General features: G+C 36.5%; 1 protein-coding gene across 1 annotated transcript; it reads right to left on the bottom strand.

The window, feature by feature from the left end:
* Window positions 1-1804: 1804 nt before the first annotated feature.
* LOC102803501 (guanine nucleotide-binding protein G(s) subunit alpha-like) lies at window positions 1805-25799 on the bottom strand. The gene is made up of 14 exons (XM_006819243.3): window positions 25444-25799; window positions 14223-14453; window positions 13657-13729; window positions 9743-9797; window positions 9236-9361; window positions 7892-7989; window positions 7403-7457; window positions 6249-6322; window positions 5485-5543; window positions 4700-4820; window positions 3494-3627; window positions 3058-3147; window positions 2755-2822; window positions 1805-2426 (listed from the first exon to the last, which is right to left on the bottom strand). Exons 2-14 carry the CDS (start codon window positions 14401-14403, stop codon window positions 2274-2276), a joined length of 1287 nt encoding a protein of 428 aa, XP_006819306.1. The 5' UTR covers window positions 14404-14453; window positions 25444-25799; the 3' UTR covers window positions 1805-2273.
* Between the last annotated feature and the right edge of the window lie 349 nt (window positions 25800-26148).

The raw sequence follows: 26148 nt of genomic DNA, 5'->3' as shown, positions 1-26148 counted from the left end.
TTTGTTCCCAGAATACACAATCGTATTCGTTCCGCGAACAATAATCAAAAAACACTCATGCGTGTCGACTGCTATTGTATGTGAAAAATAAGTGCACACGATTTTTTTCATTATGTCGTGGAACGAGCGAATTATAAACCTCAATTTATTGTGTTCAGCAACATACAGTGTCAAGCAATATTACAAATTACATTGCACCCGTATTCACACATTCCAATGAGGTTATCTGAGTATTTAGAGTATATAAATAAATGTTGTTTTGATGTTACATTATTACACAGTTAGGCATGGTTTATCGTGAAATAAAAACCACTTCTAAATATGCATGTCAACTATGATAATTTATTATTATTATAAATGTATATTAGACTCAACCTTGGGACAGCGATATTTAGAATTATCTACCTTGTTCATGTCTGTCGTCCACTGTAATGTCTTCTGTGTTAGGGCTGCTTCATATTTTGTTTTTCGAATTTCCAGGTTTCATTTCCGCGATTTTAAGTATGATTGATGATAAACAGTCGGGATTGGGGTCAAATTCTGAGGTTTTCATTGTTGTTTGTTGTATCTGTCAGGAATATTTAAAGCGCGGTAGTCGTCGCGCTGCGCATGTTCGACATTTGTGTTGATAAACATCGATTTTCCCACAATCCAATGCGCTCTTCAAATGGAAATCACAAGTATGAGGTTTGACCTGGGCGCGACTTGTACTGATTACCGCCGGTGACTCCTTCGATACCTTACAATCACATGAAAATTGCGTAATTAAACCTTGGAAACGTGTCAGTTCGTACTCGTTGATCTGCGCAACAGTCAAATTCGCCATCTTTGTTTATATGAGACCCATATATCTCGCACTTGCGCAGCGTGACGACTACCGCGTTTTAAGCAGTATTGTCGTTTCTTATTACAAATAAAGGAAACAACTTTGTTACGATTAATTAAAATAAAACACGATATTTTACTTCACACTTCAGCTCTAAAGCGAGATTGCATGCATTTACGACGACTCTTAACTGTACCGTGACGAGACGTAATGCATTTTACACCGGTTCCATACAACATAAAACATGGTTGTTAGCCAATCCCACTCCAAATTCTGACAGTACTGAGCGTTTAAACATGAATTATTAATTTAATTCTCAAAATGTATAGTAAATTCTAGTATGTTGTTTGTACAAGTGTTATTCATTGAACTGTTTGTTTCGAGAACTTCATAATTTGTATGTTGAGTGTATTTTATTGAAACAACGAATGACCTTATTCGATCCCTGTTACTCGTACCATATCGTTCCTCCTCCCCACAACACAGTGTGCACTCACCGACTCCCAATGTTTGTATCCACTAAAAAGCTCCGTGGTGCTAGTAAAACCTTCACATGTGACATTACGAGGAAATTCGCGGGATTACTTGTTTTAGGTTTTACCAACAACACCCTGGTGTAATTTCGCCACAATGTTTACTTAAAGCGGGGGAGTCGTCACCTGCGCATGCGTCAGATGGCCATAGCGTTTACATTGTTTACCCATGAGCCCTCGCGTTTTAGCGTGTGTTGTTATCACTTGGGACTCAATTTCCGCGCATGCGCAGGTGCCGAGCCTCCCGCTATGAATAAATACATCGTAAACAAAGACTGAAAGTACATACAAACAACATGATATGTCACGTGATGCGTGGTATTGACGTATAGTGACGCGTCCAGTCACAACAAATCCTGAATGTATGCACTTTGAGGTTACGGGCAAAGAGACTTTAGATCATTGCGATATCTGCGATGTTCCATCTGTTATAGAAGACTTGTGATAACATTAGGAAAATAATATTTAATGTTAAAAAATAGTATGAACATAAGACAAGTTGTAATTAACATTCACCGGTAAGCAAGAACCGGCATCAAAGGGGAGTTCAGGCAGAGTGTCCAGTTTACCTCTCAGTAACGTATCTGTAGGGGCCCCATATAATGCTTTTTGTAATGACGATCTGTCGTATCTAACAAATCACAATGACGAAACCACCGACGGTATTTTCCGTATCGGCAAAGAAGCTGAGAGTACTGCCAGATATACATTGTGTAGAATGTATGCCAAAACTACTGGATCCTCGGGGCGTGTTTTGAAGAGAAAAAAACCCATTGTACACACTTTTCCGCATAACATCTGTTGTGTCAAGCGTATTTATATTTTCAATCAACCCAGACCCGTTACTTCTATGAATTGCAGCGAATCAGAAGCCACGTACCATCCAAAACGGATGACGTAATCCATACTGCAGACTACAGGAGGTCATAATTCCTCAAGTGTTCCCGCTGTATGATGTTCCGACAATCGTTAAAGACGCGTTCAATGTTCTTAGTATCCACTGCACATGTGTAGTGTGGGTAGCAAAATTTCATGTTCTTTAGCTTGACGTCTTCTTCGGTAATTCTCTATGGCGGCAAAACAAAACAGTCTGTATTATTAACGATACACATTCGGTCAAGAATAAAATATGGCCGTCTTAACGTTAATATGTTTACTTTGGACGAGAAAGAGTCATTATCCCATGTCTCAAAGTGTGAACTTGAGTTAAAAGGCGATTGGTATGATTCTCACATCGAACACGACGTGGCGCGGCGCGACGACCACCGCCCTTTAAGATAGCTACTCGCAATCACTGGTAAATGACAAAGCATTAGTTCTCGTGAAAGATTTGGCGACAATATTTTATATACTGTGAGTCTGTCTAAAATATACGTTTTTTCACACACTACATACCGTGAATCTGTCTAATATATATGTTTTAGCTTTCAAAATCTCCTCTTTTTCACCGTCTGATGAACTTCCTGAAATCAAAGATATCGAGTGAAATTTCAGAATCGCGTGATATTTTTGTTTGTTCTATTTCATAGCGAGTACGTATATTGCAAATATTCTTGCCTGGCAAATGACCACGGGCACTCGACGAGCCGCTGAAATTAGTAGCATAGCCTCGGTCCGAAGTGCGCATGCTCACAAAACGCAGTCAATTCGGTAGATGACAATTACACATACATGTATCGCTTATTAAACAAAACTTACGTCTCTCTGAGTTGGACAGTGTTCCTGATTGTCGGTTGGGCAGACAGAAACACGACGTTGGCCTATCAAATACGTCTGTCGTTAACATTGCTGTGAAAACAAATTCAAATGACAGGTAAATAGACTGACAATTTAAACTTTTGAATACCATATCTTCCCGTCAAAATATTGGCTAACATTTTGTACAGTTCTATGTAATTTTAAACAATTCTAGAATTTTGAATCGATAATAGACATAAATTGCTATTGCCTACAGGTCCTAATCAAATGTTTTGAAACAAAACTGGAAAAATAATTGTGATAGACGATAACTTTTGTTTGTTTGTAATTTTTAAACTTATTTTTAATTCAATCGAGTTTGATTTTAAGATAAAATGAAAATTGTAGTTTACAAAAACTATGATGAAAACTAATAAAATTAACAACAGCCACTCACCACTCTCTTTTCTGATTGAGTAATCAGTGTAATCCGCGAAGTAATGTCGGATTGTGGTTCTTCCAGTTATTACCTTTTCAGCCAAAATGTCACATTTGTTCAAAAATAGAATCGCCGATACCCTCTTGAGGTACCTATACGAAAGTTGACAAATGTTAGACTGTTCTCAACGACCATACTACTTTAAGGAAGGCGTACATGCTGCTATGCCCGTCACTTAACAGAAATACACATATGTCAGTTTAACATTCATCTTGGCAGGGTGATGTATTTTATTTGAGGAAAGGGCGGGTTCCTGGTTTACAGAAAACGTTGTTTTTTCTGCTCCCTCTATATTAATCTAACTATATGTGGCATGCATTTGCTATATATATTACACAATCAACCTCAATCTGAATAGCTTTGGCTTTTGTGGCAGTTTTTCTAAAACGTATTTATCATATGCGACACATTGTTGGATAACCAAATTATGAATTGGAAAATTAGTTATATTTATAGAGCATAACCTATATCATCAGTTGACCGTTTACGTATATGATAACGTACATTTCACACAACTGTTCGTAGCTTTTTGTAGCCCTGTTTGTACTCTCAATGTAGGGTGCAACTTGTACTCCCAAATTCGAGCTAACTGGCTGGGTCACTATTTGCACCTCCTTATTGAGTACGGGCGACTACGATGGAATAAGTCAGTAGCATATTGCATACATGACGTCACGCGTACTAAGATTAAATAAGCCAGTAGCACAGTACATCGCATACATGATGTCACACTTACTAGGATGGAATAAGTCAGTAGTACATCGCATACATGACGTCACGCCTACTACGATGAAATAAGTCAGTAGTACATCGCATACATGACGTCACGCCTACTACGATGAAATAAGTCAGTAGTACATCGCATACATGACGTCACGCTTGCTACGATGAAACAAGTCAGTAGTACATCGCATACACGACGTCACGCGTTTTTGAAAAATGGGGGAACGCCATATCTTGATCACGAAACCCTCCATCATAGTGGCGGTTATTATACGCTTACAAAGTCTATTTGAATTAATTTTGTGAAACAAAGTATCAAAGGTTTACCAACATGACCAACCAACCAGAGACTGAAGCCGAGAGAATGTATTTGCATAAATTGCATTAAACGAATAGTTTGCCATAAAAGTCGTATATTTAAAAAAAATCTATTCAAAATACCTATTATTCCAAACACGTCTGAACAAATCGAGTGCTTCCATTAATCGATTGCGAGTAGGGTCTTCACGAAGCACAAGGTCATATCCACTGCAAGCCGCAACAAATATAATTGCTGTCGTGTCTGAACAAAACATAGTAAAATAACGTAATCTAGCAAGTATACAAATATCCTTGGGCGGGGCTACGTCATAGAATGTTCTACGTTGCTAAGACGCGCACCACTGTACCACGTATTTCTATGGGCTCTGCGCGCGCTGCTGTGGAACGCCAGTCGAAGAGCCGGAGAAAATTGCTAAAGTCGAGGAAATAGCAGAAACTCAACCTTGAAGTAATCCTCAGCAACCAAATTTATATACGTTGCAATTGTAGGGGGTAATCTTGTTACACTGTTCAAGGGAGTCTCAGCAACCATCCCGAGGTACAGTTTTTTGAGAGTTTTCAGCATTTCAGTGTTTTCACCGTGATGGTTGCCAGGCGGTGAAAAAACCCGGATGTTTGCCCGAGGATAAGCATGAATGCAGAATGATAGTGCAGAATGCATCTATCCAGTAAATCGCGCCCTCTAGCTGCAGAACATTTCTATGATGCGGGTGAAAAGACCTTAGAGCTGCTTTTCATTGCAGTCACAATCAATAGGTAACGTAGTTTAGAGATAGTTGAAGTAATTTAAATGGTGAAACAATACACAACCATAGTATTTGCGTTTCTTTTATAGAGAGGACGCATTTTAGAAAGATTTATTATAACTGGGAAAAAACTAACAGACTTTTTAACATTGCCCTCACCGTTGAAAAGTTGAATCCACTTCATTCGCTGATCTCTTTGTCCCCCAACGTCGAACATACTGAAAACGAAAGAATATACATATTTAGAAAACGGTTAACAAACCGTTGCTATCAGCAGCGCGTGATTTATTTGGAGAGATGGATGTGAGTAACGTACTTTGGCTGTAGACTTTGCCCATGACTAAGGTTATTGAGAACTTAATTATTGCAAATATTGTTAATTGGCATCCTGATTTATAAATATTAAGTAGAGTAATTATTTTTCCTGCTGATATATCAGTGTGTCACAACAGATTCTAATATGTATGGATGGTTAGACGCCTCGGGTGTCTCATAAACGAAGGCTTGGAGGGGGTCGCACGAGTAAAGTTGATTGCACTGTTGTTGAGGTGTTCCGGTGTAACACCCACGTTTGTGATCAGATTCGGTAACCATCATAGAGTAGGAGTATAAACAATCTGATTAAAATGTTATGTAGGTAAAGCCACCGTTTACTTTTAATACACGAACACGTGTTTATGTGCAGGCTATATCAAATTGTAATCAGATGGATCTACATATATCGATCAATGTACATATGCAGCTTTTTAATATTATTTTTCACATAGTTGTTACCAACAATCATGACAAAAAGAACTGCAGGTGTTACTGATATGCATATGAAAAAACAACAACAACATTTTACTATTCTCCATAGAGGCGGTAGACCAAGAGTTACTGAAATTAAGCCACGACCAAGACAGTATGCCACATGTTCAACTTACTGAAAATGAACACCTTTGACGGAGAATCTTGTCTGAAATATCCCTGTCGTAATAGAACGACTTCGTAAAATATCCTGAAAAATGGCAATGATTATTAATTTATGTATGCATGTCTAGTATGAAAATGACATAAACAAAAACAATCGGTGCAATGGCTGGGTCCAGCGGTAAAAACAACTGATATTCCCAAGTCTGATCAGAATACAGATGGTATACTTGCACAAAATATTTCTATATACTAGTGCTATACAAAAAACAACAACAGTTGGCAGCTGAAGAGATTGTAACAAGATCCTTTTAAAAGCAGACATTTGCCCTTAAAATTCGTGAATTTCATTGGAACTCGGAAGCAGCAAATTGGGTGTAAATTGCGTGTTTGTATCATCGTCGTGTTGGACATATGTTCCATCGACGTACACAACGAGTGTAAACTAAATTGTCTGTTTACAAGAAATTTGAATGTGCGCTTGACGACGACCACAACTCTTTATAATCACATGTTATCTTGCGACAAAGAGGAGTACATTGGTATAGACACTCTGTGTCACTCTTAAAGACAGACAAACCGGCGGATTTTTTTCCTTGATCTGGTCTTATGAAAAAAATGCACACATTCCGCAGGATGGAAGTAGTTTAGTAGTAGAAAAAGTCTCTTTATATAAGTAGAATATATAATATCGATGGGTGGTTCAGGATATGATATAACAAAGTGTTTTGACCTATATCGGCACTGATTGATTCAAACCGCGACGCGACGAGAGCAGACCGGTAGCGCTACGCACGCAGGAATGTTGCAGCGCGTGATCTATTCGTCTTCTTTCAGTTTTAAACGTGGTTTGCGCAATCGATTGATCAAACAAGATCACCAATGTGTTTAAGCAACACAGTTGTAGCGACGTATATAATGAATACATTGTTTTGAACGCATGCTGTACGTTTATGGTGCTTTAACACTTCTTGGTGCCCACGACCAGTCATGATTATGTCTATTGTTACAATTAATCGTGGATAGCATAACACCTTTAGACTATTCGATCTAGAACGTAAATCAGAAAAAAAAACTATGACAGAATCGAATCACATTTTTACAAACTTTATGCAATCTGATGGGAGGATACGAGACGCATATATTAACTATATAATCTGTAACTCACTTGATCTGACGGCACAAAATCTTCTTTACCAATTTTGTCAGCCCTATCGAGGAAACTGACACACAGAGAAATAAATAACTAAAGTTAAGACAACCTCCAATGCTGCAATGCGAAAGTCTCTTAATTTGAGTGTGGTTTACCATAGCGACATCAGTAACAGTCACAACCACTAATAGTCGCATCATACTGGTAAATTACAATGATACAAATATGCTCAAAATGATCTATTGATTAGGTTACCACTTCTCCGAATATTTGATGATTGGGAGCAACCATATAGTTTACCGGATACTACGTATGGGTGTGTATTGTGTAACAAATTTGCTGACAATACCAGCCTACACCCTGACTGTCCACCGGGTTCAGAGGCCAAATACAGAAACTGTAAGCAATATATTGAATGCATGTATGTTTGGTTCAAAATAAGCATCAACAAAATATAGAAAACATGCTACAAAAATAGTATTGATTTCGTTGTAAATTACTTACTATTTAGCCGAGTCTATTAGTTGGTATTCGTTTGATCGTTCATAACACTGTCGGACACCATCGTCGTCCCAAAGACACTGTACGTGTTCAAAAAATATCTGTTGACAAAAGAATTGTCAATCTATTGTATTACTTTGGCTGATTCAGGCAAACCCATGTGTTACTACTCGGTCGCCCCAATGTGAGTGTCATGTTCAGGTCGAGTTTAAGTCGGACGATTATTAATGATCTTGGTGCAGGCTACTAAGGCGTAGATATATAGAGCGAGCACAAATATGCACGCGACAGTCGATAACATTATTAGCTTTTAACAGATGAATACAGTTAGTAGAAACGCTAATATTCATGATATATTATAAAATGAAAGAAGAATTAGTTGTTACTGATAATTAGAATTATAAGGTTCATACACAGTTTCTATTAAATACGCCCACTGGCGACACACTACTTCTGTGGCGATATCGTTTTGATCTGCTCCTTTATAAAAAAAAAGTTGCTGTTTTTTTGCTATATCCAAAATGACTAAATAACCAAAACGAATTGTCTATTTAAACGTCACAGAAGAGGGCGCACCAAAGGATAATGGTGTTTGTCAACAAAAGTGAATTAATTACTGCTACGCCGTGGTCGATCATTCCACGTTTTGAAAGCTAATCGAAATTATACAAGCACATATACGAACATATGAGAGATTCAAACCCGCAACTCGGCGAATGCGCCTGGCCAATGTGAGCAGGCCCGCTCCCCCCCCCCCCCGTCATGCCATAGTAAATAATAAATACAGCCCAGTATAATCATGGTCAAAGCGACCTACTCGATTACGATTACGATGGAAGTAATCGAAATTACAGGCACATATTCGACCATATAAACATGATATACGAGATTCGAACTCACAACTCAGCAAACGCCTTGCAATAGGGGATTTTCCGTACAATTGCGAGATCTCGCGAGATGTATGAAAAACGCGCGTCGAACGTCTGCCGCAAAAATCGAACGATTTGATTTTGAACTAGAATTTCTTTATTTCGTAACTCACATCGACCGGCCGATCTTCGACAGAGGAATATTGCTTTCGAATACCCTTACTTAATCAAAATTGCCTATCATCAAATGTGGACAGCACATTATTAAGCATGGAAATGTCCCCCAAAATACTTCGCGTTTGTCGAAACCCACGCGATGTTTGACGCCACTACGACGCTATGACCTTTGTTTGTCCTGTTTTTACGTTCGATTTCACGCATAACGCGTGATTCTCGCAGTGTACGGAAAATGGTCTATTGTAATTAGAGTTTGAGTTGGGAATAAAATAGTGTGACTGTGTATTTGATTTTTACATACCTGGGGGAAATCGTAGTTCCGTTCGTTTATTCTCATCTCATCTTGGATGTACTTTACTTTGCACTGGTTGTCAGAATTGGACAGCTCGATAGAGGGCGTCAACGTGCTCATGGCCATCGTAATAGTCTGCAATATAAGTATTGGGCGCATGTTAATGTACTACACGTATTTTAATATTACACGCATTAAGGCAGCGAGAAGACAAACTATTCAAAAATATTGTTTTCAAAGACATTAAAACGTTTCTTCAACTATAGTCAATTAAAAAATCTTAATTTTATGGGTGTTTGAAACATTCAACTAGCAGTGCTATGTTTTTAATGCCTGCCTTTGCATATGCTTAGTTGAAGTGTATATGTATAGTCAATTGTCTATTGTCTCTTACCAGATGCACTTGAAGTATAGCTTATATGTAGCACAGTTAGCACAGCCAATAACGTGATAATATAGTAACATATAAGTAATTATTGAACGAATAAAATGGATAAATTAATTTAAAAGCCGTACCATAATAGCATCATGTAAATTTCGCCTAATAACGTCGACTATGGCTTGACGCTCCCTGAAATACAAAGAATGTAATTAGATCAGTATATTATCTAATAATGTCTATTTTGGTCATTTCAATGTTGTATTGTTATCGTAATAGATAACACGGTAATGGGCACGTAATCGTCCTTGTAGATTACTATTGGCTAAGAAGGTTGACTAGATGCTATATATGACGATGAGACAAATGTTATACATGGAATCAATGCTGAATTTACACACACACACACACACACACACACACACACACACACAGCCGTAGAAGTGTATACAAAAGATGTACAGAGAAATTTACAAGTCTGAACAAACAACGCACATGGCAATTAAAACAAATCACAAGAACAAAACAACTGTATACAAGTACACTACACAACACAGTCAAATCAACTTAGATATGTTTATATATATATATGAACTCCATGGTATACAACGAGTGATGTCAGGTGTTACGAAAAGGTTAAGTGATATTATATGTGGTTCTATTTTTGGATTATGACATCGGATCCATAACATGGAATGCGCAGTTTGTAAACAGTGTTTGTTCCTGCGTATCGGCCGACGACCAAACCTATAGATACCAACTTCAAGTGTCTACGGTAGTACCCGGTAGTACTTGGATAAGTCCCCCCTATAATGTCGGTATTCCTCTTATGTGTCCGAAGTTAGGTATTTTTAGGACAATCACGTTTCCATCTTCATGAAAAAAGGTACAATATATGGAATACAATTAAAACAGTGTGTTTAACATCTGTGACCTTTGTGTGCTAATATTTGGCATCTGTCCACGTACCACCTGGGTGTTGAACCCGAGAATACATGAACAGCCTGGTTTCAAAACGAGGACTTGCTAGATACTTAGATACCCTATGTTCTAAAATGTAATGTGTGTTTGATACATTGTAAACTATACATGTATCTACATCAGACAAGTGACATTGATGCCATCTGAGATCATATTGTAACAGTGTTATTGTATTCAACTACAAGTTCGTTTAATAGTTTTGACGAATGAAAACAATGTATTAAACAAAAATACGCATATGTACTACAAGCTCTGGCATAGCGAATTAATTGAACAAATATATAGCACATAGGTAGGAGAGTTTAACATAACATTTATGACAGTATGAAGCAGAAAAGTATATTCAGCAATCTCCTTAATATCAAGTTCAACTGGACATATCATTGAAATATAATCACTGAATTTAGGATTGTTGATTGAAAGTACACCATTAATATAATATTGTAATACGAAACTAAAATATTTGTTTTGTTTTTTTTGTACATTTTCAATTAACCAATTAGGTTAATAACTTAAATTTAAGAAGACGTATAAAATAAAAAATTTAATAAAAATTTAAATATAACAGAAATTTTTGACACAACAAGGCAGATCATTTAAATTAATCTTATTTTTTTGTTATAGCCTGGGCTCATTCTGTTCAGTCTAGAAGCCGGTCTCTTATACATAAACATTGTCATTGCCGTTTGTATTTTTGCATGTCATTACAAAGTGGGTTTAGTCTTAGATTTCTTCAATGATCCCGATATCAATCAGGTATTTTTTTTAGTCTGAATATTGTTTTGAAAAAAAAATCAAAAGACGCTTCAATTTGTTTGTCTATTATTGTTTTTATTATTGAGTTTCTGTAATTATTTTGTCTGTGTTCCTGATTGGTGGATATTAGCATGTGCGTTTCGATCCACTGTTAATTTTCTTGCTTAAAACTGTAGATTCTTTAAATTATTAGTATTCATTATATGATTGTAATATTTGATCATTTGTCTCTTGATGAATATATCAAATAAGTATCTGCCGAGTTCTTCCTAACTGTCCACTTGGCGAGTATTTGTGAGACGCAGTATAGATCTATGCATATAACTACTGAATTTAGCAACTAAAAGTTTAGGTTGCTACTGTTTATAACAGTGAATTAATAGAATGCATTTGGCTAATTTGTTTTAATATTTTTTTCTGATTATATTCTAATCATAAAACTCATTTTGAGTGGTTGCACCATGGCATTCACAGAACAGGGTGTAACACTACATTGGTGTTGATAAAGCTTCGTAGTCAGTCCCCTAAGGCGTGAATTGCGTATGGGGGGGGGAACTAAGGTTATAACTCTGTCCAGTCGTGTTACCTATACATGTACTCATTACACTCGTGTACTAGTTTGCACTTGTTCCTAGTCAAATTACAAGACTTGATAAATTAATGCGACATCACACAATTACTTATTGGAGATCCCCTATACATCAACACTTTTCATGCCGACCATGTATTATTTGAGATTTTAGATGTATTACACAATTCTATATCATCTTGTATCTTGTATATTTCCAGACTGACTTACATGGTCAGGAGTACCGATACAATCTATATAAAGAAAAAATATGTTACTTACATAGATAACATTTGAATAGTAAGAAAACTGTTACTAACTGGTAAAACCGTGCATGTATTCTGCTATAGCAGTGTTCCCAGACCCCTTTGAGCATGAAAGTTTTACCGTTCAAGAAAAAAAAAATGATACTTTTGCTAACGGAGGACAGTGTTCCAAATTTATCCAACTACTATGTAAATTTTGGTGCTATTGTTATGTCACAATGTTGCCAACAATTTCCGGCAACAACACTGTATATCCTCAACAATCCTCCTGAAGTCAAGAGTCAACACTTTATTTTTAACATTCTTTTTAAAAAAAAAAAAACTTTAGAACGCAATCATTGCTCACGGTCACAAAAAATAACTCTGACCAAGCATGACTGTATAATTTTGACAATTATTTGAATTTATTGTTTGCACACCGGGTTTAATCAAACCACACAAATCTAACCGAGTCCAGTAAGAATTTTAGTTAAAAACTCGCTGTAAACGGTGACGTGACGAAACGAGTGATTTATCCTGTCACAAACGGATTATATGCGGCTTTAGAAAACGAAAGCCCGCACATTGAACAGAAATGAATAAATACAAACTCAGCACTTACCATAGAACTAGCTGTCCGCGCGCTACATCGATGTAAAGTGGTACCTACTGAGTCCAAGTTATACCCAGAAGAACAACGACTATCAGCAAGGATTGGCCGACAGACCATGTGAATGAATGGATTTGAAGCGAAAATGAATTTGCATTATGAAAACGAATTTGAAAGATTGAAATGAAATTAAAAACGAAATGAATTTTAAAAGGATTATGAATTCGAGAATGCATTTTAAAACGAAAATGAATTTGAAAATTGATTTAAAAATGAAAAAAAAAGTTTGAAAATGAAAATTGATTTAAAAATGAAAACGGATTTTAAAACTGAGCCACTTCGGTCGCTACTTATGTGCGTTATGAACACTTTTTTTTTGTTCACGACACAACGGCGCATGAAGGAATTAGAATCCCGTCACTGAATGTAAATGTGCGCACACCACAGCGCGAAGCGTTTGGCGTCGCCATTTCAGACTGTTATCTCATTTAATTATTACTACAAGCAAGGAAAATATGTATATAATAAGATCACCACGATAATACCACAAAGTATGTACTCAGTCGGTACGGTAACACGTCGGTTGATACGTTCACCCTACTGCCTTCTTGCATACTTTGCGGTATTCTCGTAATATCCTCAAAATATAACCAGACGCTTTGGGCAATGGTCCTTCATCAATATAAATTATCAAAAACTACGAGTACCTACTACCACTTATATACGTTATATAATGAATATATGTCTATATACGTGTGCATTATATATTGCTATAAGGGCATCACATGTGTTACCTGAATGGCGCAACAGACTGACTTAATCAATAGCCAGACAATGTGCGAACCAGTAAACCAGCAGTGTATCGGGAACAATCCAAATTATTGTACTTACTCGTCGCTAAATCCGTCTTCGTGTAGAATCTTCATCTGCTTCATGATTGTACTCTTTCCAGATTCACCAGCACCTAATAGAATACATGAATCTTGTATACTGTCAGTAATCCATCTCTACCTTCCACACAAATGGTGGGAGGGGGGGGGGGGTCACCGAGCATTTTTTCGAGTCCGAAACATCGTGGAAAATGATCATAATTTGCATGTTTGCACTAGTTTCTATGTTGAAATTTATTTAAACAATCTCTTCAAATTGTGCTGGGTGACTTGGTATGATAAATTCATACGAATCCTGATGTTAAATAAATATTAATTTTATATTAATCATAATTTTATATTAATTATGAATCGATTGTACACAATACATTTCATATATATGTGTATTATTATGATCGGTAGTGAACTCTCATAATTATAAAATTATTTCATCGATCGGAAACATTGTCTTCTGTGGTAATAACGTTGTAATCAAATGTGTACTATAGAACACAAATAATAAAAAATAAAACCAATCGATACGCAATCGCTTCGCCAGAAAGTAGTGTGTGTAACGCGATTTCCTACCTAAAAGTAACAGTTTCATACACCTTTTCTGAAAATCCCAGAATGTCTTGCCGCTAGTTTTGAGAAATCGATCGATTTCTTTACTTCTCCTTGATGCTTGCTTCTGCATCTTCTCTTCGTCTCCCCTCTGTCTCCGTGGTCTCAAGTGTCTCATTTTAACGTGGTGTACGGCATCTGTCATTGTATCTAGCGATACATGTGACCACGTGGATTCTTTATCAGTTGGAGCAACTAAAATAACAAGCAGAGGTAATAAGAATCGCAATATCAACGAATTTGTCTCATTGGACTAAACAAAAAGTGTTTGTGATCACGGTTAGTTTTCTTTCTCGATCGAGCCAACAAATATATAACTATTTTAAACGTTGGGTTTCGCGTTACTAAATGCAGTAAACTCAACTGGTATACTTCTTTGAACAAAATGTTATGAAAATCATATAATTGAATATTTTTCACTTGTTTAATTTTACGTCCTGTTAAAACTATAGCGCTTTGAATACATCCATTGTTACAAATACAATATTATTATGATTTGTCGTGAACATGACGAAACGTTTCTTACCGCCGGAAAAACGGCATGGATATTTCTTTATTACTTTGACCTTCCACTGGGCCACCTACGTGGCCATCGTTTCTAAATCTGTTAGGCATACCTAATACTTGTCCTGTTTGGTGAAAGAAACACCAATATCGCTCATGTGTGACACAACACCCTCTGTCCTTTAACTCCATTCCACTCCACTAATTCCCACTACGTTATTTAATTTTATTATATTATTTTGTTTGTAAAGGTCATGATAAACTGGCCAGCAAGCTGCAACAACATGTTGACGATACAACATGCAACACAAGTTTACCCATGACCTTAAAGCGAAGGGGTCGTCACCAGTCCACGCGCGAGAATTGAGTCCCAAGCGACGATAACAACGTACGCTTAAACGCAAAGGTCCATGGGTAGACGCTTGTTTGTAAACAACGACACGTCATGGCCGCCTACCGCATGCGCCGCAGGTGATGACTCCCCCGCTTTAACTGTTTCAACAGGCAACAAGTTATTGAAAATGGCACAGTCTCCGCTGGCAATTTAAAAAAAAAATCTCTTATGAACTAAGCACCAGACACCGAAGAGAAAAATAGTATATGAAAGGGACAATTTCGTGCAATTGAAGAAAAAAACAGTGACCTAATTCAATGTGTCAATTGAAGTAGATGGGGTTAGTATCATAATAAATTACATCAGTACAGTGGTGTTACAGTTATTGCTGGTTGTATGATAGCTGTTACAATAGGTTCACGTTTTCATTATCTAGTATGACTGACCAGTTTATTTGTGCATTTTTGTGTAATTAAGTGTTGAATGTTACCGGAATGTCTGAGATACTTGTTTATAAGTACACGTCTCCGTTTTCGGACAACATTCAAACGGGGGACTTTTTAATATAAACTAGATAAAACTACTTGTAAAATAAATTGAACTATTATTTTTTTTCAAAGTAAAGATGGTATCGGTAAAACAATACTCAAATCATCATGATAAAAATCGCGTGTGAACACATGTAGTAAAAAAGAGAATTTACTTATATTAATACAGGAATGCCCGATTTAAAATAGACGTTATTTCTTAGAGCTCGCTCGGGAACATAAGAAAGATATATGATGTGTCGTACATGTTATTAATACATATGCATCACGATTGTTTTCAATATAAAAACAAGACTTGTTTTTGAATTGTAATAACCTTTACACCCACGTTGACTCACTCGGTGGTGGATTATTCCGGCACCTGTTGTCTTAATATCATGTTACTTTTTAATCACAAAAAGGCGAGGTATACTATAAACAAGTCATTGAAAATGACACAGTTCCCGTTCAAACTGTACAAATAAATCCTCATGTACCAAACTTGGTCTTGACAATATTCAAGAAATATATTTACATGGTGAAATACCAAAACAGTGTACATTCTGAGTATGACAAATAATAAACGAATAAACAAAAGAAAATGATTTACAGTGCACTGATCAAGTATGAGTACTTTCAAAACATTTTTCAATGCAGTGTCTAATGTCTGAAACGCAGTGACAAGGTCAAAGTCAAAGTCAACTTCAGAAAGGCACCCAGAATGATATGCAGCTATTTAAATCAGCAAGCAACCTGTAAATACATACTGGAATGACTTGTTAAGATAAATTTTAAATACAATATGTCTCATATCTAGTATGTTATCAATAGTCATACTGCTAGCAGTACTGACATATTAGCAGTATTCATAATCATTGAAAATACCAAGGTTACAAGACTCCAGAGGTGATACCTGAATATTTAAGTGAACCTTAATGAGCATAACCTGCAATCACTAATTTATCTTGACCCGTTATTTCACAGTTTGAAGTTGGACGGACCAGCACTGCTTTATATATCATCACTTAGCAACAGAATCATTCTCATTACTGTACAATAAAGTTGCATAAATTCACACGGGAAAAAAAGTTGTTAGTGTTTTTTTTACAAACCTTCATTTGGTGTACAATGAAATTCAAAGTTTAAATACATAGTTCTATATTTATATTTTTTATAATAAAATAAACGTGTCATAAATGAAGATTTTTAATTGTCAGCAAATCTTCTGTAATAGATTTGTGTATATTGCAGAACTATGTGGTATTGTTGCATGATATAAGCCATCAAAATTGTCTTTCAAATCCAGATCCTGTGAAAAAAATACAATTTTTTTTTACAAACAATATACAGTTCACATAAATCCACCAAAACCTTGCAACAATAATTCAGTTCTCTCAAATGCACATTTAAACAAATGGATTCAAACAAGTGACCTTGGACGTAGATGGCGCTGTGACAAGGTGGCCTACTGTATATTGAAAGATGGCAGTTTGATCGCAAATTATAAAGATCGTCACGGTATTAACGTAGCTAGTTCACGTCATTTAAAAATTGCAGCTAGATAAACACCGAGTTACACAAAATTATTATTTTTGTAAACAATAACTGGTAAAAAAGATACAAACGAGAGCGCCAGTGATCAAATACAATTGCACTAAATACATAGACGGTGCGACCATCAGCTACAGGCATCAAACAAATTACCTTCGTAGATTCGCAACGATACAATTCCCGAAATTTCATATATCGTTGCTTACAAATATATCACCTTATATTTTAGTCCTGCGTACACGGACTGTATCCGGGGGGGGGGGGGTAGACCATAACACGGACCGACGATCGCCCGACTCGGTCATTTTGGAGGTGGATAGCAAAAATTAACTGTTAGCGTCTACACAATAAAAAGACTAGGATCAATCGACATAAACTTCTATTTTACGGTTTAAATGACTATTCCATGTTGTCACGAGGCAATATTTCGTTTACAAATGACATTCTACACTACCGATGGCGGACGTACCTCCTCAGACAGGGCATTTTGAATGAAGTTATTCAGTTTTCTCTCGTAATGCCACTCAAAATTGTAATCACGTGATACTGTTGGATCAATGATTTTTTTATTGTAATAATCAAACCAGAACGATTATCTTGAATACGTCCAAAAACAGTCATTTTCCAATGCATGGTCGCTATTGTGACAATCGAATACAAAACAACCGTGACTGCATCCCGGGGACTGCATGCGCAGGGCGGTGCGAAGATGCATTGTCCATTAGGGTATCAGGACGATCCGGCCCTGGTTTGTTGCGGCCCTGGTAAAAAAAAGACGTTCCGGCCCTGGTTTGGACGTTCCAGCCCCAAAACAGTTTGGTCGATCCGGCCCGGGTATAAATTATATTCGATACGTGTTCATATCTAATGTTAATATATTGAATGCACAACGAATCTTGACTATCTTGTTTAACAACTCATTTTTCGTCTTTTGCAGGGAATTTTGATGGTTTCACACCGTGTTTGACAGATGTATGGTTATTTAATCGCCGCCTATGCACGTGAACGGCAGACATTAGAATACACATCTAATACAATCTGTTTTAGTCAGGGTTCGAATGCACATTCGTGGTTTGTCGTGTAATGAACGTCAATATATTAAATGTGTGACTATCTTATCCACAATTTTTTGCACATTTTGGGGTCTAAAAAAGCTGCCAAACGGTCAAAAATTATCTAAGGCCACACTGATTTAATTTTATGGATGACATCCTCTGGAGACCCCAAATCTGATGCGAGAGGGCGAAAAAAAAAAAAAAAAAAAAAAAAAACCTGCAAAAAAAAAACCTGCAAAAAAAAATAAATAATACTGCTGCTAAAACCACTACGGACTACGGAGCTGGTATAAAAATTACGTAATTATCATAAAAACAACAAGAAATAAATAAAAACTATAACAAATTATAAGAGGCTCGATATTGAAAAAAAAACACCAACAAAAATTTGGATGCGGAAAATTATGTACATGTATCTTGATGAAAATTTGTCATCTGATCAAAATATTACTGACTGTGTGTGCAAGCAAATTATCCAAATCAGAAAATGAAAAACAAAAATAAGAAGAAACTTTTCTTCATCTCAAAAGCGGACTTCGGCCGAGGAGCTTCCTCTGCTTTCTTTGCAGTTTTGTCGGCTTCAATGCAGACAAAGCAACCGAACTGACTTGTCGCCTGACCAACTTTTAGGCCACCATACACCTCCGCTCCTCTCCCATTTCTCTCATCATTGCAGAAGAAACGCGGGACAGCTACTCTGGACAATATATCCTTAAAGTTGTCTGGGCGAAACTCGCTTGCCGCTACCAATCTCCCGTATAGCTGTGTAAACGTCACATTTCCCTGGCCGACGTCAATTGCGTACCAGTTTACAACAATCCCCTCCGTTTTTCCTCTGAACTTTTATGCTCACGTATTTTGGTGGCGTGGTCGCCATGTTGGAATTTCCGGCAACGCAATACGTATGTGCAGAAGATCATTTACGACAAAATTGGCACGTTTTGAGGAAGTCCAAAACGAGTTTTACGACAAGCCGGCGCTTTGCGACAATATGAGTCGGCAAGTTCTGGACAGAAAACCAATCTGTGGAGACTCGTCGTCGGTGATTTTTTTTTTTTTTTTTTTTTGAGAACAGACGAAAACTAATGCGCGCGCGGATGTCATCCATAAAATTAAGTCGGTGTGGCCTAATCACAAAACAAATTCATGTGCATATGTATACCTTCATGACATGTATGTGTACCAAATTTGGAGAGAATCCATCAAAGCATGTCTGAAATATGACCGCGCACGCACACACACACACATACTTGTATTGCAATATGTTCCGAGGACTTCATTGGATTAACTTTTAATATAGTTGAATTAACTTTTAATATAGTTGCGATATGAACTCGATTAAAACGCGTTCCTATATAGGGTTGCGTTTTAATTGGAGTTTAATTAAACTCAATTACAATGCAATACAATGGAGAATTGCATTTTAATTAAGTTTAATTAAACAAGAGTTGAATATCCGGTGACTGAACATAGAAATGTTTGCGAAGCTTAGGTTTAGTATCGGGGTAAGGTATGGTACAATTATATTAATATTAATATAACGTGAACCATACCTTCCCCCGATACTAAACCTAAGCTACGCAAAACGTATTAATAATCGAATTAACTATTAATATAAATTATGTTTTCCGAGGACTATGAAAAAGGTCCTCGGAAGGTGTGTATGTCCTCGGAAGTAGCTATATATCTGTATTTTTGTCCTCGCAACATATAGCAATCCAAACACACACGCACGCACGCACGCACGCACGCACGCACGCACGCACGCACGCACGCACGCACGCACACAACCAACCAACCAAAAACACTACTTCGCGTTTTGGACTACCGTCCGAACGGGAACTAATAACACCACATGTACGTGTTTGAACCAAAAACACATCTTTGCTCGAGTTGTTCTAGTTTCAAATCACAAATAGCTGTATATTTCCCGAAAAGTGTTTAAACCAGTCAGCGAAATGCACCATTACGCTGGTGTTTGGGTCTCAGGCACGCCTGGTCTATTTAGGCAGGGACCCAGGCACTATACGAGGAGAAACACGTAAATTTAAAGTAGCCAAGATCATCAAATCGAAGTTCAAAAAATATGTAAAGCTCTAAAGATGCGCCCTATTTGATGTGTTCCCATGCAACGTGTATAATGCGTGTAAAATATATTGTTAGTACCAATTTCGAACACGTGCTGTGCAACTATGGCGCTTTAGATGCTCAGCTGCAGTATATATACGTTTTTTTTTTACATAAGAGCTCTCGTCGTGATAAATATATAGAAGACTTGACAAGATAAAACCACTCAATGCGCAAAAACAATATATCAAAGAAATTCGAAGCCCATCCTCAACTGATTACCATTCTTTTACTAAATAGGTTTTCAAGATTGTTGCCGATGATGGCGCTGTTTATGAAAGTTTAATTGTTGTCGTTTTTACTCACTAGAGATAAGAATATTTGGTCCCTCTGATTTTCCAAAAATAATTTTTGATCGAACAATTTTTTTTTTTATAACAGTTAATCGGAAAAAACGCAAAATTTAAAAACCAGGCTGTTACACTGTTTATTTTGGCGAGTGTCTTATAAAATCTCGATGGCAAAGGTGAACGGTGTTGAATTAAAACACCCGTTTCCGGTGGGCTAGTGTTTGGAGTTGAACAGGTGTACGCTCTGAACTATAAGTAAAATAATGGCAGCCTTTTTTTAATTTCCAGCCTGATAAGAATATACAATGTCTCAACAAATATAATCCCGCCAAATAACAATTACAACGCATGTGGAATACTGTAATACTAGATTAAGGAACATGTGTACGTCAGGTCAAAGTAAATCGAACGTTTCCGTTGCTTTGAGATCAGACGCTGGACCCAAATACTCCACTCTGCAACCTTTTAAAATATATAAATCTTCTTTATCTCTAGATCAATTCGACAAAAAATTCAGGCAAAATGTTTTTTAAAATTGTATCTGTTTTGATCGCTTTTTTGTATAATTAGAGAAGTCGACATTTACTAGCATTTTGACAACACACCTTTTCAATAAGTTGCGCCCTCTAGCCCTCTAGTGAAAATGACGTACACGTTTGTAAGCAGTGTATTTAAGTAGACAACTGTGATTGGCTGTGTGGTCGTTCGCTTTACAACAACGCAAATCCCATTTTCAGTAGTGGCGACTGCCAGTCAAAGCAATATTAATAGACACGTTAAGACCATAAACAAAGAAAAAAAATTGTATTTGCGAAACTGCAATTAGTGGCTACTTTTATATAATCTTAAATATTTATTAAATACATAATTGCGACAGTAATAAACTGTTAAAAGGTAGTTTATAGAAAAAACTAAACTTGCCTGCCTACTTAATGTTTGCAAGTTACTGGAAACACTGGCATTTTTTTCCTCGGTCTAAAACTTCGAAAGCCTTTGGTGTTTTTTTAACAATTGTTTTTTAAATTAAATTTATAGTTGGGGTATGTCGACGTCGGTTTTTAGTGACGGTATGTCGTGCAACAGTATAACAGTCACCGTATCTCCATAGTAACCGTACGTTCGGTGAAAATATGTTAATGGCGGTTCTTTAGATATTGGAATTCTCATATTTTGAACAATATCAGAAAGTGTTTTAAACGGTGCTGAACATACTTTCACGAAGACGGCGGCTGCCAGGGACGACAATTTCTGTTTTTTGTTTTTTTTTACCTCCTGCGCGGTAAACATCAACAAGCTATAGTGTTAAAACGTCAACAGTACAAGTGACCTGACATTGCACAATACATTTATCAGTTGATTTACATATTACTGTTACACTAGCATTTGACATTAGTTATTCTGAATCGCTGGGTACAGTTTGCTCTAGATAGGACAGTTTCCATGTTGAAAACTATTCGTGGTTTTTCTAATTGATAAGAACGTAAAGCGTTGTTTAATTTTCCCGCCGCTACAGACGTCTTTTTAGCTCCGATGTCGACTTTGTCGAGCGGAGCTTATCATATGACTGATTGTCCGTCGTCGTCCGTCGTCGTCGTCCGTTGTCCGTGTCAATGTTTTACTTTTTCGACTTCTTCTTGAAAACTACAAGCCTGAATGCGTTGATACTTAGTGTATATGTACCTTGGGTAGACCTCTCTTAGGTTTGTTCATTTCATGTTGATATCTTCAGTTCTCTAATTTTGATGAATATTTTTTTCATTTTTGGTAAAAAGTGATATTTTCGACTTCTTGTTAAAAACCGCAAGTGCAATTGCTTTGATATTACATATATAGGTACTACATGTGGACCTCTCTCAGATTTGTTCATTTTGTAATGATATCTTTAATTCTCTAATTTTGGTGAATATTTTTATCATTTTTGGTAAAAAGTGATATTTTCGACTTCTTGTTAAAAACCACAAGTCCGATTGCTTTGATATTACATATATAGATACTACATGTAGACCTTTCTCAGATTTGTTCATTTTGTGATGATATCTTCGATTCTATAATTTTGGTGAATATTTTTGTCATTTTTGGTAAAAAGTGATATTTTCGACTTCTTCTTAAAAACCAAAAGTTCAATTGCTTTGATATTACATATTTAGATACTACATGTAGACCTTTCTCAGATTTGTTCATTTCGTGATGATATCTTCAATTCTCTAATTTTGGTGAATATTTTTGTCATTTTTGGTAGAAAGTGATATTTTCGACTTCTTGTTAAAAACTGTAAGTCCGATTTCTTTGATACTATACATATTGTTCATTTTCTAATGATGTCTTCAGTTCTTTAATTGAAATGTGCATTGCTAACAGCGGAGCTATCTCAGCCGATAGGCTGCTTGTTTTTTCTAGCTGCAACAAATGACACGTGTGACAACAATTGTGCGACAGAATATATCATTTTTACTGTGTAAATTATTTACAATGTGGTCACATGTAATAATAATGTTACAGAAATCCCCAAACCAAAACACGAATCCAATTTGCGGTATTATTACGGAGATTGTGTTGAATAAACGCGATACCAATTGACGTTGATTACAAAGTTAGTATACGAGACTCTAGGGGAAAGTAACACACGACTCTTTCAATTACAACATTTTTTTAAAAATAAAGAATGATATAATGATACAATGTGTGGGGATACTGGTTTATTTGTGAATATATGGCAGATTCGGTAGTTTGCTCTAGGATAATACACAGACGATTGAAAGCCGATATTTGTTACTATAGCGACACGTGCTGAAATAGATTACGGATTTACAGATTGATAAACAATATTTCCAGAATTGAAATACTATTAACTTTTGTATAGCAAGTCAATTATTTGCACTTTTCAAAAATAAACCTGTATACTCGTTTACACCAATCTTCAGCAAGATCTGCAGCCACTGAGAATTTAGGTCTATTTAATTTTCGAGAAAATGGTTGTTGTATTTTAGTGGATAGTGGCCATTTCTACAGTAATATAATGCTTTTACCACAGTCTCCTATGGCAGAGATATGCCATATTTCAAATTCTTGGCAGGTGACATAGGCTAATATATATATATATATATATATATATATATATATATATATATTGTGAATTACGGGGTACTTATTAGTTTCTTGTATTTCAAAAATCTGGGTTTTCAAGAAAAAGTTGAAAATATGATTTTGTATAAAAATGACAAAAATATTTGTGAAAAATAAAAAAAAATGATATCGTCACAAAATGAACACATCTCTGATAGAAATCCACCCAAGGTACCTCATATAACATATCGAAGCAGTCAGGCTGGTAGTTTTCAAGAAGAAGTCGATAATATCATTTTTTTACCAGAAATGACAAGTGACCCCTTGGTAGGAATAGCTACGATACGTCTTTGTAGAATGTTACCTCAAAACATTTAGTTAATAATGTTCTATACAATGAAATAGTTGTCATAGTTACTGTTCTCACAAGGTTCTCGTCATATCACAGCCATTGTATAGTAATTTATATCTTGTTGAAAACCATATCAAGTATCAAAGTAATTGAGCTGGTAGTTTTCAAGAAGTCGAAAAAAAGCATTGTTACCAAAAATAGACAAAAAATACCGCAGAATATAGTACATTGAAAATATCGAGACAAAACAAAAACAAATTTGTTTTCCTCAAAATAAAGTTGATAATGTTTTGTACTGTAAGGTATTAACTATTAGTGTTCCCACAATATTCAAGTATCATAGCATTTTTTTTTACCAAAAATGACACAAATATTCGCTACAAAACTGGAAATGTGAGTATATCGTCTCGAAATAAACAAATCCGATAGAGATTTACCAAGGGTACCTTCATAACAAGTATCAAAGCAATTCAGCATTGAGTTTTCAAGAAGAATAAAATAAAATGACAAAAATATTCGCCAAACATGAAGAATTAATGATATCGTCACGAAATGGACAAACGGATAAAGGTACATCCAATGAGTTGAAAATATATAAACAGCTCCGTTCTGTCATCTATGGTGACAACAGAGCTAAACAAGTGGGGCGGTGAGACGATTTTTTCTCTCCAAAAATCATAGTGTTCAAGTCACTGAAATATGCGTTTTCGCAACAAACACGACAGTATTTCCTAAATTGCAACGATGCGGTAAATGCGTTTGTGATTCGAATTTAATGAGTAACTCGAACTCCAGTTGACAGTTAATGAAAATTCGATGCATTAAATTTGAACGTTAAACAAAACAACAAATCTATGTAGCCCGTAAGTCGATGTTCGGTCAACTTTAATTAAAGTTCGAGTTACTAAATGTGGACGTTCAACAAAAACAAGTTATATACAGTAAAATGACTAATTTTCACTTGGTTTAAATTTCACTGATTTATTATTTCAGGCATATTCAGTGGGTTTTAAGTTCACGGTTTCGTGATGTTAGATAATGTGTTCTATGGTAAATGTTACATATTCACTGGGTTTTAAATGACAAACGCCGGGTTGGGGTGCTCAGACTTGATCAATACTTGCCAGGACGAACACACAGTTAATTTAATGCGCCCTGGTTAAGATTTTGTCACTGAAACACGAATAACGCTAAACATTAAATCCGCGCTACCACTATGGTCACGACAAATATTGGTTAAAGGTGCGATGAACATTCTTCGGGTCGGTCACGTCCAGGAGTTGGTTTATTCAACGTGTCAAAGCAAAACAAAAGAAAGGGGTCGACCGAGAAACTTAAAACGGATAAATTCTTGACACTGCATATAATAAAATTCCACTTACTTTGTTGCTGCAGTAACAGCTTGTTGTATATTCTCACCGGTATGCGTGATCTGGCGATCGTGGAAATGCAAAAGAAGACGTTTCAAGGTGATCATGAGAATAAGCAATTGCCAGTGCCACACACACGCACTCTGTCTCGTGTGTTTCTTCCGGTCGGTAATAACGAGTGACAACTTCTGCAGATTACGAGTTATTTTCCAGCAACGTTTTGTAGAATTATGTGAAAATGAAATGAAAAAATCTGAAATAAAGTCACAGAAAGTGTCGGCGTTACGCAGCTCGTTTCATTGTGCGTACTGGAATGCCCAAACATGTAAAGCATCACCTGGTATGCTCATTATAGATCATGGTACCTTCAGCTCGGGATTTATTAGTTGTTTCTGTGTAGAAAACCGACATTTCCATTCACAACGGCAATACGTAGAAAATCATGGCAGCCAGCTGGTTGTCTTGGTCACGACCTGGATCTTTTGTCACAAAGTATCAATCGTGCGCTAAAAATAGCTCCGCGTGTTCCTAAAATACTAGTAGTTGGTACCCGCGCAGGAAAGTAGCGTTCTATTTGCGCAACTGAGCACAAATACGCCGACACAAATACACCAACAGCTTCAGCCACGACGTCTAAAAATAGCCTTACAGTTGATATAAATAGCACACCTTTGCAACACAATAGTCGATTTCGTGAGACTGGAATGTATCGCGCTG

The sequence above is a fragment of the Saccoglossus kowalevskii genome, chromosome 15 (assembly GCF_978046115.1).
Source record: "Saccoglossus kowalevskii chromosome 15, keSacKowa6.1, whole genome shotgun sequence".
In the NCBI taxonomy this organism is placed as follows: domain Eukaryota; kingdom Metazoa; phylum Hemichordata; class Enteropneusta; family Harrimaniidae; genus Saccoglossus; species Saccoglossus kowalevskii.
This window is presented reverse-complemented; position numbering and strand designations above follow the sequence as displayed.

Bases quoted from the DNA above. Each gene is read 5' to 3' on its own strand.
- LOC102803501 (XM_006819243.3), bottom strand. From the start codon at position 14,403: ATGACAGATGCCGTACACCACGTTAAAATGAGACACTTGAGACCACGG. The intron at 7,990-9,235 runs GTATGTAAAAAT...TTTTGTCAACAG, and splicing joins GGAACTACGATTTCCCCCAG to ATATTTTTTGAACACGTACA. The intron at 5,544-6,248 runs GTAAGTTGAACA...TTTCGTTTTCAG, and splicing joins GTCAAAGGTGTTCATTTTCA to TATGTTCGACGTTGGGGGAC.